General features: G+C 34.5%; 1 protein-coding gene across 1 annotated transcript in view; it reads right to left on the reverse strand.

Moving 5' to 3' along the window:
- KYNU (kynureninase) overlaps positions 1 to 23632 on the reverse strand; it is a 101429-nt gene that overhangs the window by 49861 nt on the left and 27936 nt on the right. Inside the window, 5 exon segments of the mRNA XM_068543995.1 lie at positions 4023 to 4169; positions 7004 to 7078; positions 8287 to 8358; positions 9922 to 9983; positions 19398 to 19480. Coding sequence (XP_068400096.1) covers positions 4023 to 4169; positions 7004 to 7078; positions 8287 to 8358; positions 9922 to 9983; positions 19398 to 19480 — 439 coding nt within the window.

Below are 23632 nucleotides of genomic sequence, written 5' to 3' on the forward strand. Positions count from 1 at the left end.
TGCTACTTCTCCCGTCGTCTTTCACTCTGCTGTAAATAGAATTGTGATATCTGGATTTGGGACAACTCTCCTTGTGACCATGACATGAAAAGACTGAAGAAAATCTAAGAAAGCCCTGGAGATGTCACACAAACACTACTCAGTTGCTGAGTGCATCCTAGCAGCCTCCTGCCTCAGGTCTTCTGTGGTGAGAAAAATAAATCCCTAATCTTTGGCTAATTTTTCTCTGGGATTTTGTTTCTTGCAGCTGAAAACCTTCATAAGTGATTCAGGAATACTAAAGGAAAGACTAACCCTGAGAGGGTAGAATTAAGAAGTGATTGGTTGAAAAGGTAAAGAACAGGAAAATGTCAGAGTTGAGTCTAAAGGTCTCTAAGGATGGTGGCATGAAACAAACAGTAGGGATATTCTGGAGGGAGACAAATCTGGAACATACTGATCTCAAGGTGCATATAGAACTTCCAGGTGTAATAGGCAGATGCTCATAAATAACAATTTTCAAGTGTGTGAGTAGCCTGTAGCTTTTACTTGACAGTGAGAGCTGAGTCGTGGCAGTGGTTAAAAATCTTTAGGGATAGTAATTCAAAGGACAATGGGGAACATTCAGTGAGTGTAGACAAAAAGAAATTATTAGTAGAAATAAGTAATAGTATATGAAAAATATATAAATATAGAAGTAAGGCAGAGCTCCAAGATGGTAGGTTGGCCAATAATATAAAATTAAGTAGATGGCTTCTAAGACAAAATATGAAAGTGTGTCTTCAAACTGATGTCTCTTTTCACATGCTGGCCTTCCCTTATAATATGGCTCTCTAGCCTGATCTTATGCTTAATTTTCCTTGGCCTCTCACACTTGTCACCATCCCAGGGCTTCTCCTCAGTTAAAAAAAGTCTCAGCATTCTCTAAATTCATTATGTGAGTCAGAGCCATCCTACCAACTGTTCTTTTATTAATTAATTTATTTTTCCCTTTAGAGGATCACTAGAAATCTTGTATTTTCTCTTTCCATCAGAGTGAATTTCTATACCACTTACAACAAAAAGACAGATAACCAAATACAAAATTGGGTAAGACACTTGAATAAGCATTTCATAAAAGAAGATTCTGAGACAGCTAGTACACATTTGAAAGATCCTCAACCTCATCAATAGTCAGAGAAGTGCATATTAAAACTACAGTGAATTATTATTACAAACTAATCAGATTTGCTATTGGTGAGAATGAAGAGCAACAGAAACTCATACATGCTAGTGGGAGTGTATGACAAATTGATACAAACCTTTGGAAAGTCGGCATTGTTGATTAGGATTTAACATATACATACTTTATGTTCCAAGGATTCTTATTCTAGGCATATATTTAACAGAAATGGGTATGAAGGCATACCCAAAGAAATTTATAAGAATGTTCACAGTAGAATTTTTTGTAATGGCCCTCAAATGGAAATGAAACTCAAATATCTATTCTGATTAGAATGGAAAAAAATAAATTGTGAACTATTTCATACACTATAATAATATACTGAAGTGAAAGGAAAAACAGGCGAAACTGCTGCATACAATATGGATGAACCTCACAAATATAATAGCAAATAAGCAAGACACAAAAGAATATATGTTAATCCATTCGTATACAGTTCAAAGATGGGCAAAGCTTATATATATTTTATATATATATATTTTATATATATATATTTTATATACATATATATTTTTTATATATGGTTAGGAGTCAGGAGAGTGGTACACCTTTGGAGAGGAGGTAATAGGCAGTATTTGGGAGAAGGAGGATTCTGAGTGTTACAAATGTTCTAGAAGTTTCTTGATGTGGGTGATGGCTATAAGGGTTCAAAATAACTCATCAAACCACTTATGATTTGTGCTCTTTTTGGTATACATGTATTTCTTTAATATATTTTTCAAAATTCCTATCCCCACTTCCCTTTCATATGAAGTTTCTACTTCAAAATCTACTCTTGTTGACTTTTATTAATCCATCATTTTTGGTTCCAACCATACTTCTGGAAACTTTTGTCTCTTTTATGTCACTTAGCTGTTCCTAACAGTGGCTCTTTTATGGCTTTTTTTCCCCTCGAATTTCCCAACTCCTTCTTGATTGACACCTTTAATTTTCTCTTTGTCTCTCTCTTCAGCTTTATCTTCATAGACCACCCAAGAGAGCTATGTAAGTCTACATTATAAAGAATTTTTCTAAATCTCCATTGAGAATGGAGGGGATTGTCTAGCAAGAGTATAAATGTCTGTTAAAATAATTTTGATAATGGATAAATTGAAGTCTGCTAGGTCGCCATTTCACTCACATAGTATCCATCACTCCTTTGCAGTTACATTTATATGGAACTGCTCATTCCTACCTTCCTTTCTTTGACTGAAAACTCAATGAGAGTTTTACCTGCTAGGCACTTACCATATTTTTTACGTGAAAGAAAGCGTGCAAAATACTAAAAATGGTTTTAGTAAGCAAAGTAGTTAAGAATAAGAATTACGTATAACATCTACTAAACAAGTTTATTTTGCTTTTTAATGGGAAATGAAAGAAAATGTATATTTAAGCCACTTTCTATAACTTCATATTTGTTGAGGACAGTGGAAGGCGGGAGGGAACCACCATTTAACAGTAGAATGTGTACAATCCAAGAGATATTGTATACTCTTCATAATCAACACTGCATTTATAAAGTGGGTCCTGTTATCCCAGATTAACAGTTTTGAAAACAGAAACTCAGAAAAGTCAAATAACTAGCTTGCTTGAGATCATGAAAGAATTAAATGACCTAGCCAAGATATGAATTTCAGACTGAGTGATTCCAAAACCCATGATCTTTCTTCTTTACCATCCTGCCTCATTTCTATGAAGTTTAATGAGACATGCATGTATACTAAGGCAATCAGGGACTTCTGATTACTTGCATAACATTTTAAAGTATGATATTTTATTGGCCTCCCTTTATTTTGGTGCTTAACATTTAATATCTAAATTAAGAAGACATTATATCTTTCGTAATGCACCACTTTCACAGTTACCCATTAAACCAGTTGGAAGTCTTGGTTGGAAATTCCTAGAGACTGCTGATAACGGTGCTAAATTTCTTGTCATTAGTTCCATTCATTAGCTTCAATAACTGAGTATATTAACTAGATATCACATGTATGTTAATCCCATAACTTATTAATGTTCACAGTATAATCAGTTGTCACCTTTTTAAATACATGATTTGATTGCTGAATCAAATAGAACTGTTATTTAAAGATTTTAAATACAAATTGTAACTGTTTAATGTTGTTCCTCTGATTTCTTTTTTTTTTTTTTTCAGGCAAACAAATACTAAAAACACTTTCTTACAAGCACTTATATATAAAGAGTTACTCTTTCACAATAGTAAACTATGTAAGTGTTATTCAGTAGTATTGAGGGAAAATTGCTCGTTATAGGTAGTATAATGGCTTCCTAAAGTAAACTGGGTAAAACTCCATCTACTGATAAACTTTTATTCTCCATCTCCCCTTTTTCAGGTACATAGGGTTAATGAGTATGAATTATATATAGAATGAGTTATAGTATGACAAAGCACCAGAGTTGAGCTTCTAACAGTCCTAGTATATAGTTGCTATCCTAAGTAGTGTCTGCTTCCTGCTGACTGAGCAGCTCTGTACCAATGACATCACTTACAGGAAGCTCACCTATACTACTGATTAGAGGTAGACATTGGGAGAGCAGATGCTAATAAGGAGGTAAGACGACAGAAGTGACAAAAAGAGGTTTAAATAGAGATGCCTAAAGCAAAATATATGTATATTTTAAGATACATTTAATATATTATATGTATGCCATATATCATATATATGTCATATATCATACATATATATATCTTACTCTTTTTTTAAACTCTTTAAATAATTTTACACAGACACAAACAAAGGTATTTTACTAGAAGTGCAGTTGAATACTCCTATAGAGTGAGGTTCTGGACAAGGGGCAAAGGAGGAAATGACGTACATACCTTTGCTTGTCCGGCTTTCGTGATGGCAGGCATATTAAAGAGCTGGCCAGTATAAAAATGCAGACCACTGAACAGGATCACTGCAATAGAGTCACCTTCATTCTCAATTACTTCAAGGATATCCTCTAATCTCAGTGTTTCTTCCCCCTAAAGTCACGTTAGGTACAAGTTACATTATATCCACAATAACAAATTTGTCCCTTTACATTTCCCAATCTAAAATTCACCTTGAGATCTTTCCTACCATAAGAAAAATCAAAGATAATTTTTTTTCAGATTAATAATCTTCAAAAATTGGGCAAGAGCATATAGTTGAATATGCTTTTTTGTTATTAAGAAATGATAATAAAATAGTAAAAAAAGAGGTTTATAAAGTATCTTTGCAAAACCCTACTGCTTGATTTTATTCTTCAGTTTTTCACTTAATCTTTACTATTTACATACTTATAGATTGTTTCCTTCTTATTCCCATCAAATAAAATACCAGAAAGTACAGGATGTCCATAAAATATTAAATGTCAAGGCAAATTTGTTGGAAATTAGTATTTTACTTATCAATCTAATATCATTTTTTTCCAGAAAAAAAAGGCACGTATACATCATTCATCTGAGTGTAACTTAACCAATGTTTTCTATTAGTTTAAGAGTAAAATCTCCTCCACACCAATCTAAAGATCAAGATCCAAACGTGAAGAAAATATCAATAAAACTCAATATTATCAAAGTTACTTTTCCCCCACAACTCCCCACCTAAGACTAATAATGATCAGTGACTTTCTGAAAATTGTGAATGAATTTAGATTTGGTCTTATAAACAACTTGAGTGAAAATAACTCAGCTAGATACACATAGTCTATTTGTATCCTGATAATTCTCATGTCTTTATGAAGTCTTCATGAATTTTCTACAGTGCTAAATCTGACATGATTATGAAGTCAAAGCATCATTAACTACATTAATATGTGGGGAAAACTCATTAAGGCATTAATGAATTTTCCTTCAATTATTTTTAATTTTTGGTAACTTACTATTTGCCAGTTACTGTATCCCACATTAGGCATATATAATATGTATCACAAATATAATAATACTCTAATTTCTGCTTATAGTCTGAGACTTGTTTACAAAATGATGATCTATAAAAATAGGATTGACAATGAAATCTTTGAATTATTAAGTGGTGCATACTTTATACATAAAGAGAAGGATTTCAGTGATTCTAAGAAAAAATTCAGAGTAAAATTAATAATATCATAACCCCAAACTCTTTTTTTCCCTTAGAGGAAGCTAATACAGTTTGTCTACCATAATTTCAAAAAAAAAAAGCAAGGAAAGTGTTATATATACTAATACTTTATTTCTTTAAAGAATCAGTATTAAGCAAATAAGAAATATATTTTTCAGTGATAGATATGGTCCTCTCTCATGTTGATGTGCTCTAATCCAGTAATGCTAAAGAGTGGTCTCCAAATTATGATTAACTCATACAGCTATACAACACTTGACACTTTTATTATTTTTTTATTTTTTTAAATATTGAGTATATTTCCCTGTGCTATACAGTAGGTCTTGTTGGTTATCTACCTTTTATATAGTAGTGTGTGTGTTAACCCCAAACTCCTAATTTATCCCTCTCCTCCGCCCTGTCCCCCCGCCTTTCCCCATTGGTAACTGTAAGTTTGTCCCCTATTTCGTTTTATTTATTTATTTATTTATTTATTTATTTATTTATTTATTTATTTATTTATTTATTTATTTGGCTGCATCGGGTCCTGGTTGCGGCACGCGGGATCCTCGTTGTGGCATGAAGGATCTATCGTTATGGAGTGCAGGCTTCTCTCTAGTTGGCTGCGGGCGGCCTTAGTTGCCCTGCAGCATGGGGGATCCTAGTTCCCTGACCAGGGAGCGAACCCGCGTCCCTTGCATTGGAAAGCAGATTCTAAACCACTGGACCACCAGGGAAGTCCCCACTTGTCACTTTTAAAGTAAAAACTTGTGATATATTAGTGGCTATGCTCATTTTTGCTGGAAATAAGCAATTTATGTATAACATATGAAACAGATATTGTTCCAAAGCTGTGAGAACTTTCTATTCCATTAATTTATTGCGTGTTGGCAAATAGAAGTGAATAGAGTAGACCTTTAATTTCTCAAATTAGTTCTGGGTTGAAAGAAATAAATGTTCAAACACTGGTTTAACAGCCTGGGAGCATCATACATATGTGAAACCTAAAGCTTATTCTGTGTGGATCTCTTGGTGCCAAAATTACACAAGATGCTGGGTTTATAGGTCAAAACCTGTACAACTTAGCCTTATATCGTTATTAATGTAAAGTGCACAGTATTTTAGACCTTGAACATATGGTCAAGCCTGACTAGGTATTTCCTTTGTTGTCTGTTTAAATATAAAGGAATCTCAGAGATAAAGTAACTATCAGAAAATCACATACCCAGTATGTTGGTGGGTCTGGGATTTCCCTGGGGAGTAATAGCGAGGTTCTAAGCCTAGTTTTTTTCTGCTACACCACATCCCTTTCTATACCCCAGGCCAAGCTCAGAGGAAAATATTTGATCCTTAGATTAGGAGGGGCATAAAAGATAGGCATCATTCAATTTCAACAAGTATCACTAATTTTTAACATGATTTCAATGGCACCCACAGGCAATGGCATTTAAAATTGAAAATGATGTATGCAATTTGTCATCTCCTCCCATCCCACTGAAGAATATGGCAGACTCCAGTGGTATAAATAGGAAAGTAGTTTGCTTGTAATAGCCCTTGAAAAATTAAAATAAATATACTTCTGAGTTAATTCTCTATTTTAAGCAAAATGACCTAACAGTAACAGAGTATAGGCCTTTTATACTTTCTTGAAACTTCCATTAAAGTAATGAAGATAATAAACCTTTGAAGAAAATGAAGAAAAAAAATCAATACCAAATAGAAGAATGATGAATATTTATTTATCTTTCTCATATACCTCTCTTGGCTTTATAAGCCGCATACTTTTCTCAATGTTAAGTCCATGAAGTTGAAGCTGTGACTCAATAGCATACTGGAAAAGAAAGATGATTTATTAAATCAAGTCCAGTGTACAGAAGTACATTGAAATAACTCAGAAAAAAATAATAAAATACAAATAAAAGCATATTATTATATTAAATTCAAGGTCAAGGTTAAAAGTGACTAAACAGAATATATCAGAGAAGAATTGCTTAACATAATATACATGCAACAGTCTGAACATTCTTTGAAATACAAAATATTAGAAATGGATGGAAATGTAGGGGTCATCTAGACTTTAGGAGTACAAGAGATTTTTAGAATAAGATATTAAATCATCTAATGCAAGTCAAAACAGAGTTTACAAAATAACCAAAGTGAGCAGTGGGGACTTGCTAGGCTCCAACAGAGAGTACAGAAATGGCTTGTCCTAGAAAGAGTAAGCTAGTGAAAGAAAAGGACATCAAGAAGTTCCCTTCATTGAGAGCCCAAGATATAAATGGGAACGAGAAATTTTAGGAACCCTGAAGTTTTTCAAGATAGGGGTTTGATCCTTTTTAGTAAGATCATGGTTATTAATTTGCATTAATTAAGTGCCTTAAAATTACAAGATGTGGGCTAGAATACTTAGAAAAGACAGAAATCAAGTTTCTCCAACACTAAAACTGAAATGCAGCACTAAAACTGCAATATACTTTTATCTGTGTCTTTGTCTGTGTCTGGAACAATCATATTTCTTACCAACTGTGATTCCTGAAAAAGTAGTATGATTTTTTTTCTTGAACCACAAGAAATTCTTTTAGTCCTTAATACATTTTTTTAATTATAAAGCACCAATAATTATGCTAGTGTGCTATGAAAACAAATGGACAAATAAATGTTTATATTCCTACTTTATGTACCTAAAAGGTTGAGTACTGGTATATGTATCAATTTAATTCCATAAAATAAAACAGCAACAAGAATTAATAAAACATTTATAACTGCACTTGATTTAGACCAGCGGTTTGCTCAGTGTCTAATAAGACTAATAAATCAATGTTCCCATTCAGTGCTTTCCTCCTTTAACACATGTTTTACTTGAACAAAAGAAATAAAGCTACAATCTATAAAGAAATGCACAAATCAAAAGCATTTGACAGATCTTTTTATTATAAGGTTACTTGGAAAAGACTAGTGAATAAACATTCAAGTCAGGCAAATGATATGCTCCTTTAGGAAGAGTAGAAAGAATATAAATATTATTTGAAGAATCCTTACATGATCTGAAGGGAAGGCTTTAGCTTCTAGGAGAATTTTATACCGTTTGGGCGTAGGCTTGAAAAACGATAACTGCAATGAAATGGATTTATTGAGAAATGCGTTAATGCACAACTTAGACATTTGTTCATTTTATACCACACTTTCATTTTATAATCTCCAGCACTTTAAAGGCATTAATTAATTACACAGCTAGATGTCTGTCAAAGGTACCTTCTCTGATTAGCCTTGTTTCCAATAAATTCAAAAACGGAAGAAGATACTTGCTCATTATGTTTATCAATAGGAAAGCAAATTTGGGAGAAAATGTGAATCAGATAAAAACACATTCTCAAACTTTACTTAAATGTTAATTGAAAAATTAACTTCCCAATGTGTTTAATGGCAATTTCTCTATTATGAGACAAATATCATGTTCTGTGTATATTTTATTTATATTGATTTATCTAGCACTGCAGATTTGGTTTCTAGTACATAAGATTTCTACAGTTTTATGATTTTATGAAATATAATTTTAGGTCCAACTAAAAGTACCTTTGCCCTAACGAAACATTTGGCATTTCTAGAGACACCAGGGGGAAGTAGCTCGTGTGTTCAGTGGGGCCTTTTCATTTCTCCACACAGTTCCTAGAGAAGCAATACTGACTGACAGTAATAACAATAAGGATGATTACTAATGTTAATTGGATGTTGACCACTGGCCAGGGTGCTAAAGCAATTTTCACATATTATCATGTTTCATATGTACGAGGTAGGTATTATCATCCTCATTTTTACAGAGGAAAAAATTAAGATTTAGAAATGCCAAAACCCTTGTCCAAAGTCAAACAGGTATTAAGTAGCCTAGCTGGGAGGCAAGCCAGAGGTGTCTGAACTGAAAACTATGCTGTTTACCATCATAGTTAACATACGCCACAAGTACTTTCATTCAGGCATATTTAATAATCATGTCTATATTTTATCAAAATAAAATATCAATATCTTAATTGTGCATCTTTGTCCTGTAGACATGTTTTCAGAATCTCAGTTAAAAATGAAATACAAATTTTTCATAGCATCAGACAATTACTATAGGTACCATATTTCAAATCAATAATATATTTGACATTCTAAGACATACACATTATTAAGTTCTTACGATGTAAGAAACACCTAAACACAGTGACTCATTTAAGGTACTAGGTCCTTTTTCTCCAATTTAGTTTTATTTTCTAATTCTTTTTTAATCTACTCCCCCAAAATTAGTCTACAAAATCATACTAATCCATAGTCCCACTCTGCTAAAGCCCAGCATATTGGAAAACTGTCTTTCTGAAAAGCTCACTGTTTGCTACCGTTCGTACATCATTGTTTTGTGTGTGTGCAGCAGTTTTGCTTTTTACCCACTGTGACTCTTATTCCTTATGTTCTGAGATAAGAGCTATTCATTATTCTAAAGCTCCTTGCAAGAGTCAACTCTCCCATGGTTACGAGGAAGCCATTCTATCATGGTCCAGCATTTCCTGGTAGAAATGAAAACAACCTCACAACTTATTTTTAAATAAGTAAACCTCCAAATGCTCATGAATTAAAGATTGAAAAATGTCAGATTCTGTAAACAGTGTATACTAAACATTGGTGGAAAAGGAAGCTTACCAATAGAAGATGTAAATTAACAGTCAAACCATTCATTAGGGCTATTTCTTTCTCATTGGCTCCTGCAAAATGAATATATCATAATTTAGATTTTTCTATTAGTTCTAAGGCTACCTGGAAAAACAAACTATCACTCCTTCATCCTTAATGTTTTTAGAGATAAGGACACATTTGATGTGTCATCACAAAGAAATGGAAGTTTTCCCACTTGACTCATTTTATCAAACGATAGCTGGTCTCATATGCATGCACATAGCTAGCTAAAAATTATATTTCCTTTTTGACATAGTAAATAATAATAACAATAGTGAAGCAATTGCTAAACTAAAAATGATTTATCCTATCATCAGCTAGGTTGCCAAATTCCCACAGAGCACATTTTTGTGGTAAGTGTATCTCCAAAAGGAATCTAAAAAGAAATGAAAGCCCATCACATTTTTAAAGCTGGTTGTTTCTAACATCAAATTAAAATGCACCTTTAATAAAAGAAGGCAATGTTGCTAAACATAATTCACTGTTATTACAGTGAGATATACAGTACTGTAGTTCATAAGACAAAAGAGCTAGGAGCGAAGTACAAAGAGCTAAATAGCTCTGGGGTTTATTTATACACACTGATATAGGATAATTAAAATAGATATGTATTGTCTGATGAAGAAAACACACAAAATTAAGATATCCACTACACAATCATAATCTGATCTAATTCCTGTTAACAAGGGTTTTGCCACTGGAAACAGACCCAGAGACAAAGCATACATTGAATACTTAAGAACTCAGAGCACAATAACAAAGATAATAATACTTTCCCTATTTTTAGTTCTTATGATGTCTCTTAAAGGCAATTAGACCTGTTTAATAGGAATAATTTCTCTTTACTATCACTGAGAGAAATGGGCTGTGAGCTTTAATGTTTGTAAGGCTGTACTAGGTGTTAGAGAAAATGCATCGTACAAGTCTTGCACTTTGTATCCAATGGGATACTTCTGATAGAGTCCCATTTTTACTAAAATAGACAGTAAGTAGAATAATTAATCTAATTAATAGATAGATTTTAGGTTAAGTTCACTTGAGGGGAGGCCACTGGAAATAAGTGTATAACTTAGGAATTTATATTTCAACATAGCCATTTAAGGAAAGGCCTGTGTCTTCATTTAGTCAAGAAAAACTTTTTGTTGCATTTGGTGGATGGATTTCCCCATTTGAACGCAAGGTTGGTAAATAAATGGTGGCTGTTAAGAGATGTATCTCTGGTCATTGTAAGGTGAATAGTGTCTCAAGTCAAGGGACAATAACGACAACCTCATTCTGCATTCCTAGCGCTAAATAAAATGTCTCAAACATACTAGAAAGCTTAATTTGTATACAGGGGCGTATGTCTTCTCCTACGGTATAAAAGTCTTTTTGAAATATGGTGAAAGAAATGCTGCAAGCTTTATTTTGTTTGTTTCTTTGCATTATGGTATGAATTTTTACTGTTATTTCTGAAACAAAACATTATCTATTATATCAATCTTATATAACCCTTAACTCCCTGTTAGCTCTTTACACACATCTTTTCTGAACACTATTCATTTTAGTAAAAAATATTCTGGCAGGGAGCGTGGAAGGAGAAAAGGAAGGAAAAATAATACATTTGGCCCTCCTTATCTGTGGATAGGAAACCTGCGGATATGGAGGACGGACTGTATTCATGGCACGACTCACTTTGTATTAGGGACTTGAGCATCCTCCTATTTTGGTATCCGTGGGGGAGCCACACCCCAAACATACTGAGAAAGCAGAATTAGTAGAAAGAAAAGCATTTGAAAGAATGTGGTGGGAAGGAAACAAAAGGGGAGAAAGTTCATAAATTTTATCACAAAATGAAAACAAAGAAATGGAAGAGGCAGGAAGGGAGGGAGACTTTCTATACAAGGTCAGGCATTCCATTTTTGCTTAATGATTACCTTCTGATTAAAATAATTATTCATCCCTCAGGAATGTTAGTCCTTCAAATAATAGTGTTCATTTTGGATCACCTAAAATTTTTCTTGCATGGAATGTGATGAACCACAAGTGCTAGGCTGAATTAATCTAGACATACACGTGGCCTTTCCTCCCCTCACTCGCCGTGGCATGCTAACATTGGATCAATTCTTTGTAAATAATCCCTCACTGACTTGAATAATTTGTCTGCCCGCAAAAATTATCCCGCCTTGGCACACTTTAAATTCAATTAAGCTCTTCAAAAAATGCCCTCCTCACCTGCTAACGAACTTTGTCAAGGAGAGGTTCGGTGTACTTAACGTGTGCGTGCGTACCTATGTATATCTAAGGATGGTGCAAATATTAATGCTGCAGAACATTAACAGAAATGTTTATTCCAAATATAACCTAAAGGCACTAAAGAATCAAGCGTTGTTAACATGAAAGGGCCACCATTCAGACTGATTTTTAGCCTATTTTCCAAAGGAAATTTACCTAATTGACCTACCTCTTTTGGTCCAATATGTATTTCGGAAATCAACATTTGTTGTTTTAATATATTTCAATATTATCAGCATTCCATAAGACAAAAATCTTTTTTTTAAAGCAAGCTGAAATTATTTCAAGTTGCTTCTCTTTGTACCTTTTCTTTCTCCCAAGAACTTTTTGTGAAATAATGTTGAAACATTAATAACTACAAGTATGAGCTGTAATTCCCTGTGCTATACAATATATCCTTGCTGCTTATCTATTTTATACATAGTAGTTTGTAACTCCCCTAATTTGCTCCTCCCCCTTCCCTCTCCCATTTGGCAACCACTTGTTTGTTTTCTACATCCGTAACTCTGTTTCTGTTTTGCATATACCTTCTTTCTTATTATATTTTAGATTCACATAGGTGATATCATACAGTATTTGTCTTTCTCTGTATGACTTCTTTCACTAAGCATAATATGGTCTCGGTCCATCCACAGCCCTGCAAATGGCATTATTTCATGCTTCTTTATGGCTGAGTAATATTCCATTATATATGTGTACACCACATCTTCTTTATCCATTCATCTGATTAAAATTCAATAAAAAATAAAAATAAAAGAAAGAACTACACGTATCGGGGGCAAATTTATTGGAGGCCAAGGTTTTTTTAAAAACTTCGTGAAAACTTATCAGGATTTGAAAGAGTCTTTGTTTTAGAAGATCATATAAAACTCACTGCAGTAAATGTAAAAATTTGAATTACTTCATCTGAGATGGGTGTGAGCCAGGGTTCTCATTTGGAGAGTGCTTTCTTGCTTGCTTATTTATTGAACATAACTTTTTGTTTACCAGAAGGTGAAAGTTATGTACAAGTACTGCCTTCTTATCTCAATGCCTGGCATGCTAACGTTTATTGAGCCCTTATTATGTGCCAACACTTCTAATGTGACTTGTATTATCTTCACAGTAACTTGATAAGGTATCTACTTTGATTTCCATATTTATCAATGAGGAAACTGATGTGCACAGAAATGAACTAACTCGCTTAAGGTCTCACAGGTAGGAAGTAGGAGACAAAATCTTACCCTCTCTTAGAAAAAAATATTAATTAAAATCTTTGTTCAAGGTAACATTTGGAAGTGTTGTCTACATTATCCACTCCCTGTAAGTCAAATATAGGAAGCCCAAGTTCATTACCAACATCCCTCTGCATCTTTCTAATCTTCATTTAATTTCAAATATTTTGCAAAGTGAGGTCGACAGGGTTCCAGGCTGCTTAGTGTTTGATAAGAAGGTTAATGATGGATCTCATAACTGCCATACCATGTTCTGTATATTTTATTAAGCAGATGCAAATGTTAATTGTGGATTTTGTTGTAAGGTTTGTAGTTAGGCTAAGTCCGAGAACTTTCCACTCTGTTTTTCAAATAGCAAATTCCTATGGCCTTAGAGGTGGCTAGTGTGTGGTTGAGGATTTATGACTTTGGAGAGAGCTCCCAGGGATTATTGCTTCTCTGAGGGTCAACCACAAGTTTCATAAAGCAAATTTATGTTCACATTACAACATTTTTATAAGCCGAAATGTATGTATCTAGCCCTTTGTGATGTTTAGGTACCCAGGGAGAAGTAGGCTTAATAATAATACTAATAATATTCTTCAGCAATTCTATTTCTATCAACTTGATAATAAGACATTAACTATAAGGGAAAGTTATTCCATGTTTTGCAGAATTGTTAGCTCCATATAAAATGTTTTATTAACGGTTTTTCTTCTCATCTGAAATAGAAATTCTTTTCTATGTCTATGAATAAATAGGGTTGCTCACTGTCTCTTCCGCTTCTCTATCCACTCTATCAGTTTGTACACATAATAATTTTTATTATACTCCTGTTACTTCTTTTTGAGAAATTTTATGGCAAAGTACAGGTTGTGGTTTTAAGAACCTGGAAGATTCAGTCATAGTCCAAAATATACAACTTGTCTGTTTGTTCATGACACATTTAGCCCACAAGTAGCAAAAATCAATTTGACTTCTGCTGCTCTCTTCTGTAGTTACCACATAATATTAAAATTTATTTTGTGATTTATACAATATCTACTTCCAAAGAGGATTTTAGGTTTCTTGTATTACATGTGAGAAGGAATGATTTTTAAAAATTGCAACAGTACTATATATGCGGATGAGAAACAAATTAGGAGCTATTAAATGTTTTTGCTACTTCAAACTCTACCAGATTTTCTCAGAACTTACTAGTAACCAAGGCAAAAGGGAACCTGCATGGGATTTGCAGAAAGGAAAATAAACATGAACAGACACACAATACCTTCTAAAAGAATCAGTTCCTACTAAATCGAACAAAGTGAGCTCATTCATTTTTCAACTTAAATTAAGAACCGTTTCTTGGACTAATATATACAATTTTAAAAGTAAAGAAATTTGGGGATAGATAATAGCTACTGAAATTTAAAAACAAAAACAAGCTTTTAAAATATTGCTCATAATATACTTTTGCAGATACTGTCAACAAAAAAAAGTAGAAATATTTCTCCTGATACAACATAAATTGTAGAGAACAAAATAAACATTTAATAAACTAATCATTAAACTAAAGATTTAGTTTAATGCACTGACAATATTTCAAATAAAATATGACAATGCATTTGTCATATTAAGGCTTGAAACTTTGAGAATATATATATACTGTATATATATATATATATATATATATATATATATATATATAATAAACAATACATATACTGTTTATTGAGTTTCATATGTACAAATGTGACTTTGCCCATTTCAAGACATAATTGTTATTTTTATATCCCGTGTAATTAGGATCAAATGACTGTAATTTAATTTATACAACATTCAAGGACAAAAATCACAGAAAACATAATGAAGTTTGTCCCATACGTTAACAGCTTTGTATGGTATTTCAAAGGCACACAAAAATCCCTAAAGCTAGAACTGATAAATATTCTTTAAACATTTTTAGTAAGCTCAATCTTCTTACTTATCTAAATAAATCTGAATATTTAGTTGTTGTTGTTGTTTTTTAATTTCCTTAGTAATCATAATGAGAGGTGGGCTGGCTTGAAATTTCAGTGATCATTCTGACATATGTGTATTTGCTGGGCAACAAAACACACGCACATTTAATAAGTTGCAATAGAGCTATAAACTTTTAAACGATCAAAGGAAATCTTTTTGCAGGTTTTATGGGCTTCATAAATAAATCTCACTAAATGATAGCCTTACCACTTCCCTGGCCTGTATATAAACATCTGAACTCCTCTTTAGAGGATGATAAATACTAATCACAAAATAATAGGATTAGAATGCAATTTATGTTCTGAAAGCAAATCTAGCAAAGAAAGAAACAGTCCACATCTAAGGAAAACATACATGCCCAGGTCAAATTAATGCAGGATTTTTTTCAGTTTTTTAAAAAATTTGCATGTTAGGCATTTGAATGAATATAATAGGCATCTAAAAAATGAACATAAATGAAAGCATTGTCAAACAACTAATTAATACATCTGTAAATGTAGTCCAGTATCGTTCAGGTGGGAATTCCCTCCATGAGAATATACACTCCTCTGGATAATGCTGGCAGTCTGATCAAATGCTCTGTGCTCCCAAGATCCTGACTGGTTTGGCAGGAGATGCTATGTTTTCACCTTTACCCACCCTGGCTGACAAGGTTCTGGCCTTGAGTTTGAGCCCCAAGCATCCAGGGCTCTGCAGATTCGCCCTGGGGCTTCTTGTGAGAGTCCTGGACTCAGGCCCTACACACTCCTGGCTCCATGCACTACCCCCCAGATATTGTGCTTCCGGCTTTCAACTGCTTCTTTCTTCAGCAATTGCTATATTTCTGATCAGTAGGAATTTCTATTTAATTTTTTTTAGTGTTGCTGTATGTTTGTTAATCTAAATTTTTTTCTATCATTTCTCTGTTTTTGGAATAGAAGGGAGCATTTTCAGTTTGTACTTAATGTGTTATCTTAAACTAGAAGCCAATCTTCTGATCCTATAATATAACCACATAAAACAGAAATGTGTGTAGTGTAATGATTACTCAATAATAACTAGCAGCAAACAGAGCTTGTTGCTTTTGCTTGCAACCCTTCAATGGAGTGTTTTGTTTGTTTGTTTGTTTTTTAACTTGCTGAATGGAACAGGTTACACATTCATATAGTTCATAAACTAAAAACAGGTTTTCCTTAAAGTCTGGTAGTTTGGGGTGTGTTAAGCACCCGCTGTGTTCCCCACTGTGCATGTGGTGGGGTTTGTCGTGCTATGAAAACCCATGTCAGAACCTTCAGGTTGCCCAAATATCGCAGAGAAGACTTTTCCGGTCTCCTGCCTAGATACTGGGAGCTAAGTTAGCGTAGAGGTGGATAAACATTTATTTAACTCTGTTTTCACCAGGGAATATGTTATGGACTGAACTGTGTCCTCCCTGCCTTTACCAGTGAGATTTTAGTCTAATAGAGAATTCTAAGGACTAATTTTTAGTTGACTGAATACCTGAACTTGGGCAGTAGTCCTGCAACCTGGGCCGGGCCATCTAGGCCTGGTTCTCTACCATGTTGAGCCTTTCTGGGAAGCCAGCCACTTTGGGCAGGAGTAAAATGCAAAGTTGTTTACTGAGGATCTGGTTTGGGGGGGTTGATTGGGGCAGAAGACTATATTTATGCTGGGGTGACTCCCAGAAATACATAAGAAGAAGCTAGAAAAACAATGCCCCTAAATTCTTTGTGGTATGTTTGCAAACTGCCTTAGATTGCTTTGACTATAATAAGTTTGAATGTCTCCTTGCTAAACACAGTACAAAAGCTTGAGGTTTCCTCTCCCTCCTGCAGCCAGTACAGAGGATGTAAATGGTGGCTGAAGACTGAGTAAGCTTCACCTGATTGGTGTGGGTGCTGGTCTCTTGTCAAATGTGTCCCTAAACTTCCTTCTCCTCGCAGGCAACCCCCCAACCAAACATCTAAGATAAGAAGTGCTCCTTTCTTCCTCTTCTCCCTACATGGGGTTACCAGCAAAGCCAATACAATCACTACTTAGATAGAGTAATGACTTCTGCAAATTCAAGGGTGTTCCTTCTCCCAACCTCTCCTCTTTCCTTCCCTTACAAACCCTCTACCCTAGACAACATCCTCCCCACCACAGCAACCCCCCCACCCCAACCGCAGAGGATCTCTGCTTACCCTTCTAGTGTGGTCTGGTAATATCACCACCTTGAATGTGAATTGCTATCCTTATTGCCCCTTTTCAAGAAGAGCCAGCTGGCATGTTGTCAGGAAGCACTATTTAAAATGTGAATTGTTACAGAGCAAATGAATACTGTATAAGAACATTCAAAAAGAGAGAGAGATTTCTAGTGGTGGCCTTTGCTTTTCCACTTACAGAAGTTTCTTTCATATTTCTTGTAAAGCAGATTTAGCGGTGCTGAACTCTTCTAGCTTTTGCTTATTTGTGAAACTCTTTATCTCTCCTTCAAATTTGAATGATAGTCTTGCCAGGTAGAGTATTCTTGATCGTAGTTTTTTTTTTTTTTTTTTTTTCTTCACCACTTTAAATATGTGACACCACTCCCTTCTGGCCTTGCAGAGTTCCTGCTGAAAAGTCAGCTGACTGTTTTATGGGAGTTCTCTTGTATGTAATTACTTGCTTTTCCCTTGCTGCTCTTAAGATTTTCTCTTTCTCTTTATTTTTTGACATTTTAATTACAATGTGTCTTGGTGTGGACCTCTTTGGTTTGATCTTATCTCTGTGATTTCTGGACCTGGATGTCTGTTTCCTTTCCCAGGTTAGGGAGGTTTTCAGCTATTATCACTTCAGATAACTTCTCTGCCCCTTTCTCTCTTCTCCTTCTGGGACCCCTATAATGTGAATGATAGTACACTTGATATTGTCCCAGGGGTCTCTTAAACTGTCCTTATTTTTCAATTCTTTATTCTTTTCTCTGCTTAGCTGGAGTGATTTACACTACTGTGTCTTCCAGTTCACTGACATGTTCCTCTGTATCATCTAATTTACTGTTGATTCCATCTGGTGTATTTTTATTTCAGTTATTGTATTCTTCAGGTCTGTTTGGTTCTTCTTTATATTTTCTAACTCTTTGTTTAACTCCTCACTGTTTTCATCCATTCTTCCTAATTCATTGAGCATTTTTATAATCACTACCTTGATTTTTTTATTGAGTAGATTACTTACCAACACTTCGCTTAGTTCTTCTTCAGTTTCATGTTGTTCTTTGTTTGGAACATATTCCTCTGTCACCTCACTTTACCTGATTCTCTGCGTTTATTTGTATGTTTTAGGGAAGTTTGTTACATTTCCTGATCTTAAAGAAGAGGCTCTATGTAGGAGACTTACTATGGGGCCCAGAAGCACACTCGTCTCTGGTCACCAGAGCTATATTTCTTGTTTGTTTAATACCTTAAATTTCATATGATTTTAGGCAATGCTGAATAATCAACCCAATTAAACAGATAACTTTTTTTGAAATGTTAACACATTTACCATCTAAAACTATCTTGAATAGTTTTACCAAGAGTAGATAGAATTCACTTTAAGGAATACATTATATACCAAAAAACAGCATCAACTATATTATTTTCAACAGCACTCAGCCTAATTTTAAAAGATCACCATGAGTTAAGTTGAAATGAACCAAAACATACTGGTGTTTTAGACCTTTAGCATGTTAAGGTTAATGTTTACTTTACCATATAATAAAACCTTAGAAAATTCATTTAAGTTGATTTTTATGAAACTTATTTAATTATAAATATGTGTGTTTCTCATTGGTGAGCAAATACTAGTCCTAGGATATATAAGAAAAAATAACATTAGCAATAAGTCTTAATTAAAGGCATGCTTACGCCTTAGTATTATGGATTAAAATAGAAAATCAGGATGTTCTTCAATAAAATTTTTACCTTATAACCTATGTGTGTAACTAAATGATTATATCTTTATGATTCTTTTGGAAAAAATTCATTTTATACTTACCTACAATGTCAGTCATAAGTCCTAAAATAGTCTCATCTCCTATAATCCAAGGACGTTTCCCTACATCATGACCATAGGCTCCCCTGAAATTGAAAAGGGAGATAAACAATCTTAGTTTATGTGTGTGTCTGTGTGTATCTGTGTGAGTGTGTGTGTGTGTGTGTGAGTTTTCAAATATCAGCATTAGCAACTGGACATTTCTGAATGAGTCTTCGTAGTGTTTTAATAAAAAGCATGCTTTTTTGAAAACCAAAAGTAATACTTGAGAACTCTGCTTTTTAACTTGTCACTTTAAAAAATTTCTTTGACTTCCTTTTTGTTGGAGAGCCTAGGGCTGATTACCCATATATTTCATTATTTTTCTCTGTTTTGGAGTCTAAGATGTTATTTTTTTCTCTTTTCTTTTGAAAATTTCAAGACTATTTGAATACCTTACTTGTATACCATACCATATAGTTGTACCTATACTAAAACATATTAACTGTTATTTGAGGCTAGAGATTAAAATGATTATTAATTAAATTTTAAAATATAATTACAATCTGTAAATTAAATAGAAGTGTATAAAATGTGACTATACTCATGGTAACATTTTAAGTAGATAGTAAAACGTGGCAATAATCAAAGCCAACACTATTTCTTGACCTATTTTCTAGCAATTTCATCTATCATATTCTAGCTCAATTTTATTATTCTAGTAAGTATCCCAGTAGGCATAATGGAAAAAACACAAAATACATAAGAGAACTTCAACTCTCTAGTAGTTTCTATCAAATGAGGAGGCAAAATATTTGAAAAATATAGGAGAAGAAATTAAAACAAAGGATTAAGAAGGGAGTGACTTTGTGTGCTGTTACAAACATATCTTAGGAAGCTTTGAATTAGATTGTTCTTAATTCTTTTGGAATCCAAAGACTATGTAAACTTGGAAGAAAAGAATGAGCATGTGCTCTATGTATAGTGCTAATTGTGATGAATACATACTCTGAAATTAAGTAAGCTGGCAGTGGTGAGCTGGTAAACCTTCTCTCAGAGGTGAAGGGTAGCAGAACACACCACACTAAAATGTAGCATGGTGGTATATTGATCATCTTGAGCTGTAGGCACTTGAAAAACAGAAAATGCATGGAGAAGCTTTCTCTGAACTTCCCTATCTGCCTAAAGACAGATCCTTCAAAAGGAATGCAGTTGTCATAAATCCCCTCCTCAGGAGTTTCATCAACCAGGGAAAATTGATTCTTAGCACAGAAGAGATTAGAAGTCAGTGACACCCCAGACAAACTTTGTCACAGACTATGCCTCTTATCTATTCTTCAAGGGCCATCCTTCATAGAAATCCTTTACTCTCCTCTAAGAGGCCTTCATCTCTCCTCCTCTTACCCTATTAACATGGGATTTAAGCTTGAATTCTAAGCCACTTTTGGAAGTTACTCATTTTTCCCTGGGTATTTCCTATGTATACATGAGGTATTCATGTTAATACACTTCTGTTTGTTCTTATCTTGTTAGTCTTTTATTACAGGCTCTCAGGTAAAAACTCAGTAGGGTAAAGGAAAATATTTTTTCTCCTCCACGGAGCAGTGGGGAACTGGAAGGGAGGAGCCCTGTTTTTTAGCCCTTGCTGTTTTTTGTGGTATGACTACCCCCATTCACGTGGCCAATTTGGTATCAACAAAAATCTTGAATATTTAGCAGTTGGCTCCATCACCTGGGATGAGACAGGTCCAGGGCAATACTGGGCCTGAGGCTACATTTATTAGAGGTTTATAGGGCCTAATTTTCTACTTCTATAAAAGTAAATGGGTTACAATATGTAACTTAAAGGATTGCTATGAAAAACAAATAACATGTGAAAGAGATTGGTACATGGTACCCCTTTTCTGAGTCTTCTTTCCTAATGAAAATCGAATGTTAAAACTCACTTCACCATCATGAGGTGTAAAACACAACTTTTAAACTAATTTCAATTACCATATAAACTGAGACGAAGGAAGAAGACTTCCTTTGAGAATAAACATAGACTATAAGAACTAAGGAGGAAAAGAAGGGCAACTGTTAGTGCATATTATTCATATTATTATTAGATAGCCTGCAGCTTGCCTCTTTCTTGACTTCCAATATAAATACTAAAGACAAAAATCATTACCATTAAATAGTATTTAAAGGCAGATACTTGGATACTTTTTAATTTTAATCATATAGAGCTCCATGGCCTTGCTGATAGCACAATACATCTTATTACATTTAGGTAGTAAAATTCTGTTCTGCCTCAGAGAATTTATATCTCAGAATATGATGCCACCTACTTCTCACTCTGGTAGACACCATGATAATAATCTTTAAGGATACTTTCTTCTTGCAATGCTTTTGTCATCTTCCTCCCTTTAAAATATCACACGCAGAGTCATCTTCTTCATTTTGTCAGTCTCCTAGCCTGAGATAGTGAAATGTATTTAGAAAGTTTTACCCAAATAAACTCAAAGTAAAGTGGCCTGTCATTAGAAAGAGCTGATGTGGATCACACTGCAGTCATAAACGTACATATTCAAGTTAAGGGAAAGATGATGTTGTTCTCATTCAAAACTGCTTAAAATAGTTGCAGTGTAGCTGCAGTCTTCTTTTACAAATGCTGGAAAGGAAAAGAGAGCATAGGAAAGCATTCACTCACTACCATAGCATCAATCATTGCCTGAGTGGGCTGTTCTCAGAGAAGTCTACAGAGCAGTATTTGCTCAGAAAATTAAATTTCAGAATATAAAATCTAATTAGGACGTTAATAGAAATGTGGATCCTCTTTGAAATACGACTATGCTTGAACCATCCTACAAAATGAAAAGTGGCCCTGCTTTTAAAAGCTCCCCCACAATAAGCGAATAAATAAGACTTCACAGTCTTCCTTAATGATATCACAACTTTTTTTCTGTGACGCAATTGTTGATTAGCCAACAGAGATGTCAGGAAAAGCTCTGTCACATGTCATACCACGTATTTTCTTATTCATACTGAAGAGTGGCAGAATATGCCACACTAAAACTGGCCTCTTTGGCATAAGGATTATTTTGCACAAAGCGCAAAGAATGCACTTGAGGGCTTCCCTGGTGGCGCAGTGGTTGAGAATCGCCTGCCAGTGCAGGGGACATGGGTTCAAGCCCTGGTCTGGGAAGATCCCATATGCCATGGAGCAATTAAGCCCGTGTGCCACAACTACTGAGCCTGTCCTCTAGAGCCCACGAGCCACAACTGTTGAGCTCGGATGCTGCAACTACTGAAGCCCGCGTGCCTAGAGCCCGTGCTCCACAACAAGAGAAGCCACCACAATGAGAAGCCCACGCACCGCAACGAAGAGCAGCCCGCTCTCGCCGCAACCAGAGAAAGCCCGCGCGCAGCAACAAAGACCCAACACAGCCAAAAACAAATAAATAAAATTAATTAATTAATAAAAAGGAATGCACTTGAAAAACAGCAAATGCATGGGGAGGATATCTCTGAACTCCCCTTATCTGCCTGAAGACATATCCTCCAAAAAGGACTCAGTTGTCATAAGTTCCCTCCACAGGAGTTTCATCAACCAGAGAAGATTTACTCTTGTCAAAAGAGAGGAGACTAGAAGTCAGCACCACAGCCAGACAAACTTTGTCACAAGCTATCACACTTCCCATCTATTCTTCTAAAGTTCCATTCATCTTTCCTAAAAATCGTTTACTTTCCCCAGAGTAGCCTATATACCCCTCCTCTGTCCCTATTAAGACAATACATAAGCTCTCAAATCTCATTGCTTTTTTGGATATTCACTTTTTTTTTTTTTTCCTGTGATGCCCTCATGCACGTAATGTTAAAAATGTACTTTTATGCCTTTTCTCTTGTTAATCTGCCTGTTGTGTTTATTTCATAGACCCAGCTAATGGATCTAAGAGAGTAGGGGAACAGTCTTTCCTCCCTTACAATACACTTTTTTTTTTTTTTAAAGAAAGAAACCCATAAATTGAACCACTGCAGGTCTACAGGAGCAGACCTCTCCCATGTGCTTTACCCGTACCTTTTCTGCACACACATTGCCACGTAAGTTAAGTCACTGTCTGCAAACCAGGCCTTTTGTTCCTAATATGTAATTCAGTGGGCTATTCTTCTCTTTAAATAATTCTACCTAGTATGTCTCAGTTCTTAGAAGAATCCCTATAAAAACACAAATGTGGCAAGTTTTTGCTCCTATGAAAAAGAACGAAATTTATTTATCT

The sequence above is a fragment of the Eschrichtius robustus genome, chromosome 5 (assembly GCF_028021215.1).
Source record: "Eschrichtius robustus isolate mEscRob2 chromosome 5, mEscRob2.pri, whole genome shotgun sequence".
NCBI lineage: Eukaryota > Metazoa > Chordata > Mammalia > Artiodactyla > Eschrichtiidae > Eschrichtius > Eschrichtius robustus.